Below are 13,877 nucleotides of genomic sequence, written 5' to 3' on the forward strand. Positions count from 1 at the left end.
TTTCTGGGAGTCCCCAAACTTTGTCTCCCCTCCTGCAATCCCATAGCTGGTCACCAGAGGGAATGTGTGAACCCCTTGGGTAGCCATGGCTAGCCTGAACCTGTGGGTAAAACAAGTCAGGCCCCTCCACACCCAGAGCCCACCCCTCCTTCTCGGCCTCTCATTGGTGCCCACCCCTGAAGGCTGCACTCCGAGGCTTGGAAGGGCCAAGGCCATGCCCAAGAGGAGGCTCTGCTGGGGTTGGGGGAGTGAAGACTCAGCCCCACTGGCCCAGCCACCAGGCTGCCATGTGTCAGTGTGGTCATCAGGAGGCCTGGGGTGGACATTATTAGTGATTTGGCTTTGCTACAGGCGCCTTGCCTCTGAGAGCTCCCGGCAGCTCCTGGCCCCTGCCAGGCCCCCAGGCCCAGAGGCTCAGCCCTGCCCATCACTCTTGGCCCTTCAGGAACACCCCACCCAAGGCCTCTGACCCTCACTTCCTCCTTATCTTCCCTAGACAGGCAGAGACCAGTGTGAAATTCATGTGAGGCTTGGGGCAGCGTTAGCCTTATGGAGCCTCTAACTTGCTGCTGGGTGCTCCCCAAGGTCAGCGCCGTGTGCAGTGCCTCAGATAGGTCACCAGAGACTCCTGAAGAGCCCCTGTGCTCCCCCTCCACCAAGACCTGCACCTGGGCTCTCAGATCCCACATCCCCTGAGACCCTGCAGACCTGAGTTTCTCCTGTGTCCCTCCTCCCGGCTCTGAGGCCCAAATAGAGCCAGGATGTGTGGGCAGTGGCAGGGGATGGAACGGGGGTGGGGGGCAGTAGGAAGGCGCCGCCTGTCCACCCAGCTGGACATGGGAGAATGCACAAAACCAACTGACTAGAGATTCTGCACGATTGTCACATGGCCCGCCAGCCCAGGCTGAGTGCCGGTCTAGTTTTCGGTGGCCACTTGGCACTTCTCCAGCTGCCTCCACTGGCTTCTAGCGGGGTGGTGGGGTACGGCGGTCAGCTCGTATTTAGTGTACCAAATCAGAGTCTGCCTCCGCTGGCTTCTAGCGGGGTGGTGGGGTGTGGCAGTCAGCTCGTATTTAGTGTACCGAACCAGAGTCTGCTGGCAGCACCATCTTCCAGGAGCCTGAGCCTGGTTTGCCTGCATTCTCCATCCCGAGGAGCTAGGCCCTGCTGCCACCAGGAGAGTGCAGAGCTGGCCTTTCTGTCCCATGGCGTGTGGTCCTCTCCAGCTCCACTTCACCTGAGCAACAGGAGAGTGGGCCGGCTGCAGAGAGTCTGCTCTCCCAGGGATATCAGTGCCCCAACGCACGTCTATGAGCGTTGCCACCAGCTTATTGGGGGAACGCTCTCTGCGGGGTTCTGATTTTTGTTCATTGGCCCTTTCTAAAGTCTGACCTTGGGGGTCAACAGCCCGTGCTCCCTGAGTCAATGCTAGGGACTGGCTATCCTCCTTGGCAGGCCCATGTAAGAAAGGGGCTGTGGGGACCTCTGTGTCCTTGGGTGGTGACCTGTTGATAGCTACCCCGTTTCCTGCCCACCCCTGTTGTGAGTGGACACCTGGGGGTCTGCAGGGTTAGCTACCCCCTTTCCTGCCAGCCCTGTTAGTGGACACTCGGAGGTCTGCAGGGTTGGCATGTCGGACTGCCGTGGCTAAGTGTGTGATGTGGACCCAATCTCTTCTCTACAGGTACCCCCTGTACCAGTTGGGTGGCCCACAGCTTCGGGTGTTCCGAACCAACTTCTTCATTCAGCTGGTGCGGCCCGGTGTGGCCCAACCCGAGGACACCGTGCAGTTCCGGATCCCCATGGAGTGAGTCCGGGAGGATTCCGGCTGGGGTGGGGGAGTGCCTTCGGGGGGATCCCCATGGAATGAACCCAGAAGGAGTCTGGCTGGGTTGGGAGAGCGCCCTCGGGGGGCCTGGGTCCTGAGTTAAACCACTCGGCTCACGTGCTAGCTCTTCCTGCTGGGAAGGCACCTCAGGCAGCCCTGGCCGGCAAGTGTTGATGGAGTGCCGGTAGGTGGGGAGCCCAGCAGGCATGCTGCACGCCGCCCGCCCGCTGGGGAGGGCTTCACTGGAAGCCTTAAAATTTGGACCTCTGTGCTCACGTCTTCTGTTGAGTTCTCGCAACTTCTTTCTAGGAGAGGCGCCGGGAGGCTGGGTTGGGAGCAGGCCATGATGTGCAGAGCCACTCAGAAGAGCCTCCTTGACCTCCAGAGAAATGCACAGTCCCTGCGAACAAAACTGGGGTGCCGCTCTGCAGTGTTTAAGGTCACAGGTCCCCAGCTCGGGGCTGGCGCGAGCCAGGCGAGACAGCAGCATGAGCTCGCCTGGGGGCAGAGGTCAGGACTGTACCACCTGCAGAGGCTCAGAAGCTGAGTTGACAGTGACCGTGAGGTTCTACAGTAGAGGGAACATGCAGTTAATGCACCGAATCCCAGGCGGGCCTTTCCAGAAGGCACTTCCTAGAACCGTAGAGCACCGTCAGCCGCAGAGCAGGCCTAACCCTGGTGCTGCCGACGGGTCCCAGGGCAGACGAGGTGGGGCACCTGCCAGCCAGGAGTGTGCGGAGACTGTCACCTCGCACAGGCACTTGCCCGGAGTAGGGAGCCATGTGGGGCTGTGGAGCAGGCCAGGGGTTGGTTGGGCAGTGTTCCCACTCCCTGGGGTCTGTGCCACTGCCACCCCATGCTGGTGTGTCCAGAGTACAGAGCCTTGTGACCAGTAGCACTAGTGTTGCTGGGGCTGCCTGACCCCGCTGGTGCCGGGCACCAGCACCCAGCCTTCCTCCCTGCCCCCTGTGGGCCTTGGTCTGTCGGCCTCTCACCCTTGTTTGTCTGGGACAATATTTTTGGCCTAGCCTGGTTAAGATGCCCTTTTCTCTCTCCTTCGCCTCCAGAATGACAAGGGTAGACCTCAGGAATTACCTCGAGAGCATCTATAACGTGCCCGTGGCTGCCGTGCGGACACGGGTGCAGTATGGTGAGTACCCACAGGAGGGTCTCCTGTTGGTGTTGTGCCCATCTGTACCACACGCCCACCTCGCCGAGCCACAGCCTCAGCCACTGCTTGGGGGTCTTGGTCTGACTTGGTTCATGGAAACTGAGGCACAGGGTGACTTGTCAGGGTCACACGGTGCTTACATGCCAGAGCAGGGATTGGAATTCAACTGGGCTGGCCTGGGGTCCACTCTGAGCCCTGACTCCGAGGTGGGACTGCAGTGGCTGAGGCTGGGCAGCAAAGCGCTCTCTATTCCATAAGCCCGTGTTGTGTGTTCTGGCTGGTGCTGTTTCTGCTCCTTTGTTGAGAGCCTGCTGGCCTCTGTTCGGAGATGGGACGAGCCTGCGAGCCTGCTGTGCCGGCTCATTTGATTTCCGTGCCCATTTCCCTGAGAAATTGCCTTTTTGAGTTTTTAAAAACATCTTTGCATTTTTAAGAGAGCAGAGATTCATTTTCGTGGCATTGGCCTCTAAGGATGTAAGTTTTTAAAGTTCTGATTTTGTTTTTTCGCTCCCTTCCGGAAGGCTCTAACAAGAGGAGAGATCACAGAAACGTGAGGATCAAGAAGCCGGACTACAAGGTCGCCTACGTGCAGCTGGTGCGTGTGAGCTGGCCAGCCCCGGCGGGGCCTCCGAGGGGCTCCTTGCAACTGTGTCCTTGGGGATGTTTGTGCCAGAGACGCTGCGCTGGGGCCCAGGGAGCCCCCATGAGGCCGGATCTCAGGGCCGCAGTGCAGAGGCAGGCTCCACATAAGGTCGCGCTCCGTCACGGCCTTGGGGGTGTCAGTGGTGGCGCTGGGAGCACGTGAGCGCTGGGGCGCGTGGGGCACGTCTCAGCGTCCAGCCATTTTGTGATTTTGAAGTTTGAATTCTCTCTGGGCAAAAGCGGCCATCACAGGCCTAGTGGGTTTCAGCTCCAGCACACACTAGGTGCTGAGCATGGGAGGCCCCGGCCTCTGGAGAGCCTGTCCTTGGCCAGGTTTCAGACTCGGAGGCAGAGTCTGAGGCCCCTGAGGGCAAAGGTCTTTGGTGCCCAGGCAGGTCTGGCTGGCCGGGGTCTTGGCCGAGGCCCGTGCCTTGCGTTGCAGGGTAGCAGTCCCACAGAGTTGTGAGGGCTCAACAGGCTGGTTCTGAGCAGGTGCTTTCTTATGTGTCCTGGAGGGGCTCTGGGGAAGAAGGACCCTCACCCCACATTGCCTGGGCCTTAGTTTCTGAAACCCAGACTTGTCAGGAGTGAGACCCACAGTTTCAAAGCCTTTCTTCGGGCTCTTTGTTTTGAGTCCCAGGCAAACCCAGAGGCACTTTCTCTCTGGGCCAAGATGTCTACAGACCGCTCCAGCCGCCTCCTGGGCCTCCCCGCTCTGCCCCTTGGGGCTGGCCTTACTGGGTGGGGATGGGGCTGTCTTCCGGTGTAAACGGTCCCTGGAGGCTGAGCCAGTGGCCCCTGCCACTAGATGGCAGTAACACTATTGTGAAAACCGCCTCCTGGGCCAGCCGGCTTACTTTGGGGCTAAGGAGGCAGTTTGTTCAAAAGGCCAAGTTAACATGGCAGCTTTTCTGAAAAACAGTCACATTTGTTGTTCTAAACAGGGGCCCCCGGAATAACTTGGCCTAATATTTGCTGTGCATGAAATCAGCCAATCCAGGTGGGGAGAGCAGCCGTTGGCCTCATAAAGGCCTCTGTGTGCTCAGTGTCAATTGGGCCCATCTGTCTTTGTCATGGCATGTGGGTGGACATCCCGTGTGCCGGCACCGCCACGGGCACTTCAGAGGCAGCTACGGTTACAAGTGGCATTCGAGTCATCCGAACCCTTGCGTTTTTCCTCTGGGCCCCACCTCCCATGAAAACTGAACCCAGCAGCGCCGGGATCCGGTGTCTGCAGCTGCTGCCCGTGTGTCGTTCTCCCTCTGTGAAGTCCAGGCAGCTAGAGACAGGGCAGGGCAACTGGGAGCCTGGAGGGTCCCTGTTGGGCATGGTTCCTCCGGTTCCAGAATTAAAATTTGTAACGGGTCCTCACCCCCTTCCTGAACTCCGGCAGATCTTTGCACAGCCTAGAAATGGGCCACAGCCGTTGGTCCCTGTCCCCCGCAAAGGGGACTCTCAAGGCCCTTTCCTGTCTCGTGTCTGCTGAGACCTTGCTCAGCGTGTCCCCCTGGGCCCTGCGCCAGGGCTTAGAATCACTGCTAATTGCAAAGCTCAGGGAGGGAGCATTAGAAAGATAAATTTATCCACTTTATTTGGAGTTGGCCGCTGTGGAAAGACCCTGTCCCACATGGTGGGAGTCCCACATTTTTTTCTCCTTCAACCTGATAAGCATCTCCTTGGCCCAAAGTCCTGGGAGCTGTAACCAGCGCCTCAGTGACCCACACAACAAAAAGACCATTGACCGCCCGCTGCCCCGAGGCCTGTGTGGACGCTGAGCAGCGCAGGAATGAAGGGCGCAGGACATGAGAGGCAACTCCAGAACAAGCCGCTGCTGCCAGCTGGGCTGAGCTCCGGGCTCGGGGCTCGGGGCTGCATGCGGGTAGCAGCCCCCAGGGTGCCCTGGGATTCCTGAAGGCAGGGCTGCCGTGTTTACTTGTCATTAGGACATTTTTCTCTTCCTGTTGTTTACTCCGATCAACTGTCTCTGTCCTTTCTGGAAGGATCAAGGGCTTTTTTTTTTTTAGGTACAAGGTGAACGCTTCTAGAAAGGGGAACCCCCTGGGAAACCATGCTTGGCATCCACAAACGGTGTTTGTCTTCTGTAAGAAACAGATTTTCTCTCACCAGCTTCCCCCATTTCTTCCCGAAACTATGACAAATGGCCATGTTTGTGTTTTAAACTGTCATTTCTGACTGCCTCAGAAAACTAGCAGAGTCACCTCCATATAGTAAAGGTAAACCTCCCATTCAGGGCAATCAGCCTCACATGTAAACCATTGTCCCTCGGTATTTTAAAAGATGCAAAGTTTAGAGCTGTGTAAGCCAATCCTCCTGCAGGTCGGCTGTAGCGCACGCAGTGCCACCTTCCCCACCAGCCCCTGCCAGGGATTGGGGTGCATCCACCTCCCTCGCAGGGTGGAATCTGGGCCTGTTTCCGATCATACTTGGCTGCTTGCCCACATCCAAATTTATTTACACAACAAGGGTCTGCAAGAGCCAAATGTACTTGACTGATTTTCCTCACTAAAGGTTTCCAGATTCGGGTGCCATCCTCACTCCTCCTCCACCTGTCTGGAAACAGAAGGGAGGCTGGCCGCCCCGACATGTGCCGACCCGCTCCTCCCCCTTCTCTTCCCTCTCCTCTGATCTGCTCTTTCTTTCTGCTCTTGCCCCTTATCTTTGGAGCTACTTAGTAATCAGCAAGTTAAAATGGCTCCTCATATTTGCTCAGGTCCCCAAAGAGCAGTATCCCCTCCTTCTCGTGAACCCGAGCCACATGCCGTGGCCTGGACTGGGGCTTGGCCAACACAGACATATTCTGAACTCTCAGCAAAAGATGTAAGACCAGTTAATTGGCAGAGCCGGTCCTGATTTATCAGCTGCTGCACGTGCATGTTTCTTCGTACGTGATGTTCATTTTAATTGCCAGGCTCTGGGCTGGGAGGAGGGGGAGCTTTAATGTGAGTACAGCCTGAGGCATTTTGGATGGATAGGTTCGCGTGGTACCAGACGTGATTTGTGTCATGTTTTTCCATGCCTTGTCCCTGCCCCCCCAGTCCAGCCAGGTGGCCCTGTGCTAGTAAATGGGTGCACCCAGGGTGGGGGCAGACACCAGGCCCTAAAGAGACAATGGTGGGGAAAGCAGCCCTGTCCTGGAGCTGTGGCCTCGGCTGCGGCATGGTACTGGAGGCCATGGCTGTAGGGCTGCTTACATTCCAGGCAGGGACGCTGCCTCAGGAGGCCCAGGGAGGTGCCTCTGAGCAGTTGAATCCGGCGCTGGCAGAAAGGGGCTGCCAGAAAGCATGAGGCTCCCCATGGACCCCTCTGCTGAGGAGTCTTTGCAGCTCTGGCTGGAGCCTTTGTTCTCCCCCTTAGGCCCACGGACAGACCTTCACGTTCCCAGATCTGTTTCCCGAGAAAGACCAGAGCCCCGAAGGCAGCACTGCCGACGGACTCCACGACATGCTCACGGAGGAGAGGCGGCAGAGGCAGAGCAGTGACCCTCGGCGGGGCGGCGTCCCCAACTGGTTCGGGCTGTGACGGGGCGGCCATCAGGGATGTGCCCCAGGTGGGCACTGTGGCAGAGCAGCCCTGACACCTAAATAAAAGTCCTGCTGCAGCAGAAAGAGCAGGAAACTCGGTTTCCTTCTTCTCTTGGGTCTCTGGGTGCCAGACACGCAGCAGCCACCCCCCAACTCTGAGCGCCACGTGGCCTGGCTCTGCTTTCCAGGGTCTGGGCAGTGGGCGCGGCCGGGGTCGGGTCTCTGAGTTGACAAGGAACTGAGGGTGGGCAGACTGGAGACAAGGTGGCCCCATGCTGGGGAGGCGGGTTGGCCAGAGAGAGGGCCACACACAGCCTCGGAGCTGCATGCCCGGTGGGGAATGAGACACGCAGGTGAAATGACCCAGAAGATAGTTCTGAGCGCTGACATTCAAAGCCTGAGCCCGGAGGCGTCGGGAGGAGCGGAGGGGTCCGCAAGAGCACGGCACGGCCTGGCCTGGACAGAAGTTCTGGGGAGGGGCTGCCAGGTCAGCAGCCCTCAGGGGGCCTGGTGAGGGAACTCTGGCCCGCCTGTGGGTTTCAGTTTGGCACAGTTGGCAGCAAGGACCCAAGAAGGGCCAGGAAGGGATCCAAGGGCAGCAGCATCTCAGGAAAGCCATGGCGGAGAGGTGCCATCGGGAATGGGCCCAGGGCGGAGAGGTGCCATCGGGAATGGGCCCAGGGCTGGGTCTAGGGGACAGGGAGGACGCAGCTTGGAAAGGTGACTAGGGCAGGGGCAAGGTGTGGGCAGCAACCGCTGCAAAACAGTTCTGTGGGCTTTGAGAGAGGAGAGGGTGGGCTTGAGGGTCCTGTTGGAGGTGCCCAGTGGCCTCGCGGTATCTGGGTGGATGCCTGGGTCTAGACCCTCGTTTTGTCGGCCCAGGGCAGGTCAGGACGCGCAGCTGCTGCCTCTGATTCTTGTCTAAAGGGTTCTGTATGGAAGCCTGTGGCCCTGCCAGAGGCGCTGTGCTGCCCCTCCTAGCCTGGCCTGGCCTGTGGGAGCAAGGGGGTTGCCCGGCCACCATTTACGGGGCCTGAACCTGGCAGACTGGCCTGGGTTCCTGTTCCAGCAAAGCTGGACAGGCCGGCCGGGGCAGCCTCCAGGGGGCCCTGAGCTGGATACAGAATTGATTTTTAGTTTTAATGATGTATTATTCAGGACCTTCCAAGGAGCCCGGATGGTTTCCAGCCCCTCTTCCCAGAACCCCTGCATCTGGTGAGGCCCATGGCCTCCAGAGCCCCTTCTGGCCCCGTCTCCGTGTGGCAGCTGGTGCGTTCTCAGAAAGAGTTCCAGAGGCCTGGGGGCCTCTGTTTTTCTTAACCTGCCCTTGGTTCCAGTGCTTCCCCAGAAAACCCAACATGGAGGCCAGAGCAAGGCCCCCTCCCTGCTGTGTGGAGGCAGCTCCGGCTTGGGAATCAAAGCCAGGGCCCACGTGTACGTTGGGAACCATCTAACCTGACCAGGACGGAGCTGCACTCGGGCGTCTGGGGGAAAGCCCACGGCACGGCTTTGTTGCACAAAGTTGGGTTTGCCGTGTGAGCCTCCCCATCCGAATGCTCGGGAGGACACAGGTATCACGTGGCCTCAGGACCAACCCCGATCCGCAGTGTGGGCCTGTTGTGGTCTGAGTGAGGGTCCTGGCCTTTGCTTCTGCGTGGGCAGCCTACAAGGGTCTTGCAAGAGGAGATGGCGTGGCAGCTGGCTCAGCCTCCCCTCCCCCAGCCCAGAGTGCAGGCAGGATGAGATGCAGCGGGGGAAGCGCTCGGCTAGGGGGTGAAGGCCCGGGCAAGCTCACCCTTCAGTGTTGATTTAAAGGGATGGGGAAGGTCAGGAAGTGGAGCCGGAGAAATGGAGTCAACTGTATTTTCCTTAGAGAAATAATTCATGGGGCCTAGAGCTCTGAGGACCCTAACTCACGGCAGGGGAAGAAGAATCCCATCTTTCATCCACGGCATGTCCAGCCCCGCACACAGGGGCCAGGCTGTTAGCAGCCCTGCTGGCGGCCAGCGCACCAGGCACACTCCATCACGGCCGCCACCCCCAGACGCAGCCCTGACTCTGGCTCCAGCCGCCTGGGCCTCCAGACCCTCCTCCCGCCCCATCTCACCCTGGCCTGTGCTGTCCTGTTGCAGCCCCCATGTCTCCCACAGGCCTCCCTGCCAGGAAGGAGAAAGGGGCTGGGGAGCTACTGCACAGCACGCTGGGGGCTCCCCCACTCCCCAGTTGCCACTGGGCATCCTTCTGCATGGCAGCCCACTGACCCTGGAAAGGGGCTGGCTGAGGGCAGAGCCTTAGGGGAGATCATAGCCTTAAGGGCCTGCCAAGTGCCTGGCCTGGGCCCAGTCCTAGGGAGTGCCTAGATGGAGGCAAGACCAAAACGCGGGGATGAGCGCAGGGGTGAGACTGAGCGCATTTCTCGAAGAATGGAGGATAGGGACGGGCATGTGGCTGTCCAGTGTGAGAAACTGGGCTGCCGGTCCTCGGCTGCCGGTCCTCGGCTGGGGCGGGTAATTCACGCGAGACCCCACTTTCTGGGTCATTACTTGACCAGTGGTTTCTGGTCTGAGCCAGGTGTCTGAACTGAAGCCCCCAGGTCTCCGTCCCAGCCACGTGTGCGTGACCCAGCCATGTCGCTGGATAGTCTCCCCGAAGCATCCACACCCACCTCACATGCCTGCTGCCGAGGAGCGCGGAACAGGCTGGGGTGGGCAGGCGGCCCCACTCGGGGTCTGGAAGGCTCAGCCTCTCTCCCGGAGGCCTGCATGCCGCACCCGTGGAGCTGAGCTTGGGATAGCCAACCAGGGCCGTACGGGGAGGGCCCACGGGAAGGGCCCCGGGTGGGGTGGGATGCTCAGGGCTGCAGCCGGGAGTCTGCTCCCACCACCCCAGGCACACTGAGAGCCCAGAGAAGGGACTGGCTGGACGTGCCAGCTCCCATGACCCGCTCCTGCCTGGAGGCTCGGGGAGGGAGGGACCAGCACCTGGGCAGGTCTGTCTTTTCCCCAGTACAAGGGCCCCACTGTAGTGGCTCATGTGCTAACACAGGCTCTTTCATGCATGGGGACCGGAGAGGGTCTCACAGGGCCCCTCTGGCCTGGGCGTCAGCCTCACCACCCCCACACCTGGGCGAGACCCCCGTCCAACCCAAACAGGCTCTTCCTGCAGAAGGAACTCGCCCGGAAAGATTAATCTCCCAAGGCTGACAAGACCACTCCCACCTGTGTCTGGACATCCTCAGCGTGGCAGGAGTGGGAGAGGAACCCTGACCCCAGGGATGGCAGGCGGGCCTGCGGCCTTGCCTCAGTCGCCCCAACATGACAGCCCTACCCCTTGTGGACATCTCCAACTGGGAGCAGGGTCGGGGGCAGCCAGAGACAAAGGCAACAGGATGAGGGAGAGCCGGCAGCACTGCCGCGTGTCCCCATTGATGTTCCTTTATTGCCATGCCGGAGTGATGCAAGGTCCAGGCAATGCCCCACTGCGTGCATGGGAAGGGGTGGAGGGGCCCTCAGGACCGCACCAGGCTGTGCTCAGAGCTGGATGGCCCCGCTTGTCTGTGCTGACGAGTTATAGCCACGATGGGCCCAGCTCTCCAGCCCACAGGAGCCCATGCCCTGGCAGCTCCAGGTAAGCCAAGCTGCCGGAATGGAGCAGAAAGCCCCTGGCCACCCTCCCTCCTGTGGGCATCTGGTTCTCTTCGGGAGCTGGCGGTGTTCCTGGGGCGGCTTGATAGTGTCCTGTCTTGAAACGCCATCACTTCTGTACCTGGTGGCAGATGGGCAGCCGGGCGCTGGGGCAGGAGCGGGCTCTTCCTGGCCCTGGCTCCCCGGGCTCCTCCTCTGCCCCGTCCTGCCCCCTCCCACCTCCTTGGGCCCCCCTGCCTCAAGCTAGCCAACACACGCCTCTGCAGTCTAGAGCCTGAAGTCACGTTCCTGGTCATCCATCTGCATTGGGGTTCCCAACTTAACAGCCTCCAGCAGGAACTGAAGGCCAGGGACACAGCGGTTCTTCCTGGTCCACTCCAGGGCTTAAAGTGAGGACAGGCTGGAGCAGGCCAGCCCCTTGAAGGTAGCTGTAGTGGCTGCCATCTCGGGGCTGCCCTCCCACCTCCCACCTTTCATGCAACCGTCAGTCGTATTAGCTAAGTGAATGAGTGAGTGAGTGACCGCCCGATTGGGGAAGTCAGCTTGGCCAGGTGGGAAAGCCGGGCTGTCATCCTCTTCCTTGGGGTTTGATGGGTGCTCCTGGCCAGGGTCTGGCTGAGTGGGCAGGTGGCATGAGCCAAGCACCGCCCGGCATCCCTGCCTGCCCATGGTGGGTCCCCCAGAGCAGGAGGCCTGTGGCTACAGTGATCTGAGAGAGCACTGGCCTTGGGATGCTCTTTTCAATTTTTGAAGAACAGCGTTAGTGAGATGAAGTTCACGTACCCTGCAGTCCACCCACTCAGTGGCTTCTAGTATATTCCCAGAGTTGTGTAGCCTACTAGAACATCGTCATCACTCAGAAAGCAGCATGCGCCCCTTAGCTGGAACTCCCAGCTCCCTGCTCCCCTCTGCCCCTGGCTATGACTGGTCTGGTTTGGATTGGCCTGTTCTGGATGTTTCATGAGTGAACCACCCAGGGTCTGTGTGGCTTTTCGTGTCTGGCTTATTTCACCTGGTGTGGCATCTTCAGGGCGCACCCATGTCCCAGCCTGCACCAGGATCTCCTTCCCTCTGAGGCTGAGTCGTGCTGCACTGTGTGAACGGTCCTTGTGTTCATCCGCTGTCCATCAGCAGACACGTGGCGGCTTCAGTCTTTTGGCTCTCGTGAGCGAAGCTGTGGCGCACACGCGTGTGCACACTTTGACGCGGATGTCAGCTTGCCATTCCTCTTGGAGGGTTGGGGCACTTTCTTGCCCGTGGCGTGCATGTGAGGCTGCTGTAGCCTCACCGAGGAAGTGACTGTCCCAGGCTCTAAAGGTGCCTGAGGATGGCTGAGGGATGGGGCCGGCTCCACAGACGTCCCTACTGTGGAGCTCCAGATGGGGTGCTCATGAAGGCGACGTCTTCCTGGGCTGCTTCTCACAAGGGGCGCAGGTGGGCTCCCGAGTGGCCTGGAAGCTGGGGAGAGGCGTGGATGCGGATGGCGTGTTTGCTCTTGGGCTGGACCCCAGGGGGTTCCTGCAGGGCCCTGGGAGCTTGGCCTGGGCTGGGGCTCGGGTTGGGGCTCAGGAGTTGGACCGAGGGGCCCAGCCCCAGGGCTCTGGCCACCTGTGCTTGCTCCCTTCCCTGTCATTCTCTCTCATCTTAGCGTCTCCTCCCCAGGTGCTGCACCCTCAGTCCCCTCCTCTCTATCTCCAGCACCACTCACAGCTCCACACCCCCGGAATTCCCTGCGTTGTTGCCTCTGTGTCTTGGGGCCCTGGGAGCAAGCACAATGTCTGCAGTGCCCTGTACATGGCAGCCGGGGCCTGGGCTGCGCTGCACGTGGATGCCTGTCTCATCTCCATAGCCCGCTAAGAGTTCTTTCAAGGCCAAGAATTCTTCTCTTTGACCATATTTCCACCCCTCCGCCTGCCCTAGGACACTCTCCATAGTGGATGCTGCTCTTTGCCATGGCACGCTGGGAGGACAGGACTGTTGGGGTCCCCGTGTTCTGGCCTCTCCTGATCCTCCAGACACTGCTGCTTCCTGGGCCTGGGTGTCTGAGGGGATGTCCCTCAAGGTTCCCACCCAGCTCAGCCTGACAGGAGCCGCACCCTGCGAGGCCTCAGACCACACCATGCTGGGTGGGGACACGCAGGCCCTGAGTGACCTGTTCGGCGTCTGTGTTCACCACCCCACCCCGTCTGAGATCATCCCCAGCACCAGTCCCCCCAAATCGATTCATTATTTCTTTGTAACTAGGGCTTTTTCTAGTCAAAATAGTCAGCTTTTCTTGTTTCTCCAACATCTGGCTTTGATTGGCCCTGGCCTCCGTGGACGCTGGGGCCCTGATGCTGTGTCCAATGGGGAGGGCCAGCCGGGCCTGCATTCTCCGTGCACAAGGCCAGCTCTGCGAGAGGGTGGGAGACCCCCCACCCATCCTCCCCCTACACATCCGCACTCCTTGCCTTGGCCTGAGCCCAGCTCTGCAAAGCTGAGACCCTAGGGGACTCGCCCCATGGTTAGAGTGACCCCTGCTCTGGAGCCCTCATGGAGGGAGGCTGGGGGCGCTGGCCTTCAGAGACGTCCCTCAGGCCCCGGACAGAGCCGCTACCCCATCCTCCTTCACTGAGATGTGAGACAGAAGATTCCAGAAATCCTATGGCCCTTCTACATGGAATTCACCGAAGCTCAGACGTGCAGGGTCCCCAGCCTGTCCCTGGAGGGTGCAGCCCTGGGGCCTGCAGCAAACACTTCCCGCAGAGACAGGGATCCACAAGTCCGGGCCCTGTCACCCCCGGGAAGTTGGGGGCTGGGAAGGGACGGGCCCATCGGATCCGACAACAACGCCCCTTCCTGGTTCTCCACTCCTTCCCACCCAACATCCGCATGGCAGGAGTGCTCCACGCAGCGCCAGGGACTCAAAGCCCACCTTTACACGGTCCTCTGAGCTCCCCTGAGGGCACCCACTCCAGTGGGTGGAGAGGCCAGGCAATGAGTGAGCAGCTTCCCCTCCAGATTGGGGAGCCCATGGCCCTGCTCCCGCAGAACCCCCTCAGCCGGGCCAG

At 60.1% G+C, this 13,877-nt stretch overlaps 2 protein-coding genes across 2 annotated transcripts in view; one reads left to right on the forward strand and one right to left on the reverse strand.

The window, feature by feature from the left end:
• Window positions 1–7,267, forward strand: part of MRPL23 (mitochondrial ribosomal protein L23) — a 75,967-nt gene extending 68,700 nt beyond the window's left edge. The window contains exons 3-6 of the mRNA XM_050757986.1: window positions 1,685–1,807; window positions 2,896–2,978; window positions 3,521–3,594; window positions 7,017–7,267. Of these exons, the coding sequence (XP_050613943.1) occupies window positions 1,685–1,807; window positions 2,896–2,978; window positions 3,521–3,594; window positions 7,017–7,181 (445 nt within the window). The 3' untranslated portion in view covers window positions 7,182–7,267. The remainder of the gene's footprint in view (window positions 1–1,684; window positions 1,808–2,895; window positions 2,979–3,520; window positions 3,595–7,016) is intronic.
• The window catches only part of CTSD (cathepsin D), a 261,837-nt gene that overhangs the window by 196,203 nt on the left and 51,757 nt on the right, over window positions 1–13,877 (reverse strand). The window lies entirely within an intron of this gene.

Source organism: Macaca thibetana, chromosome 14 (assembly GCF_024542745.1).
Source record: "Macaca thibetana thibetana isolate TM-01 chromosome 14, ASM2454274v1, whole genome shotgun sequence".
Taxonomy (NCBI): domain Eukaryota; kingdom Metazoa; phylum Chordata; class Mammalia; order Primates; family Cercopithecidae; genus Macaca; species Macaca thibetana.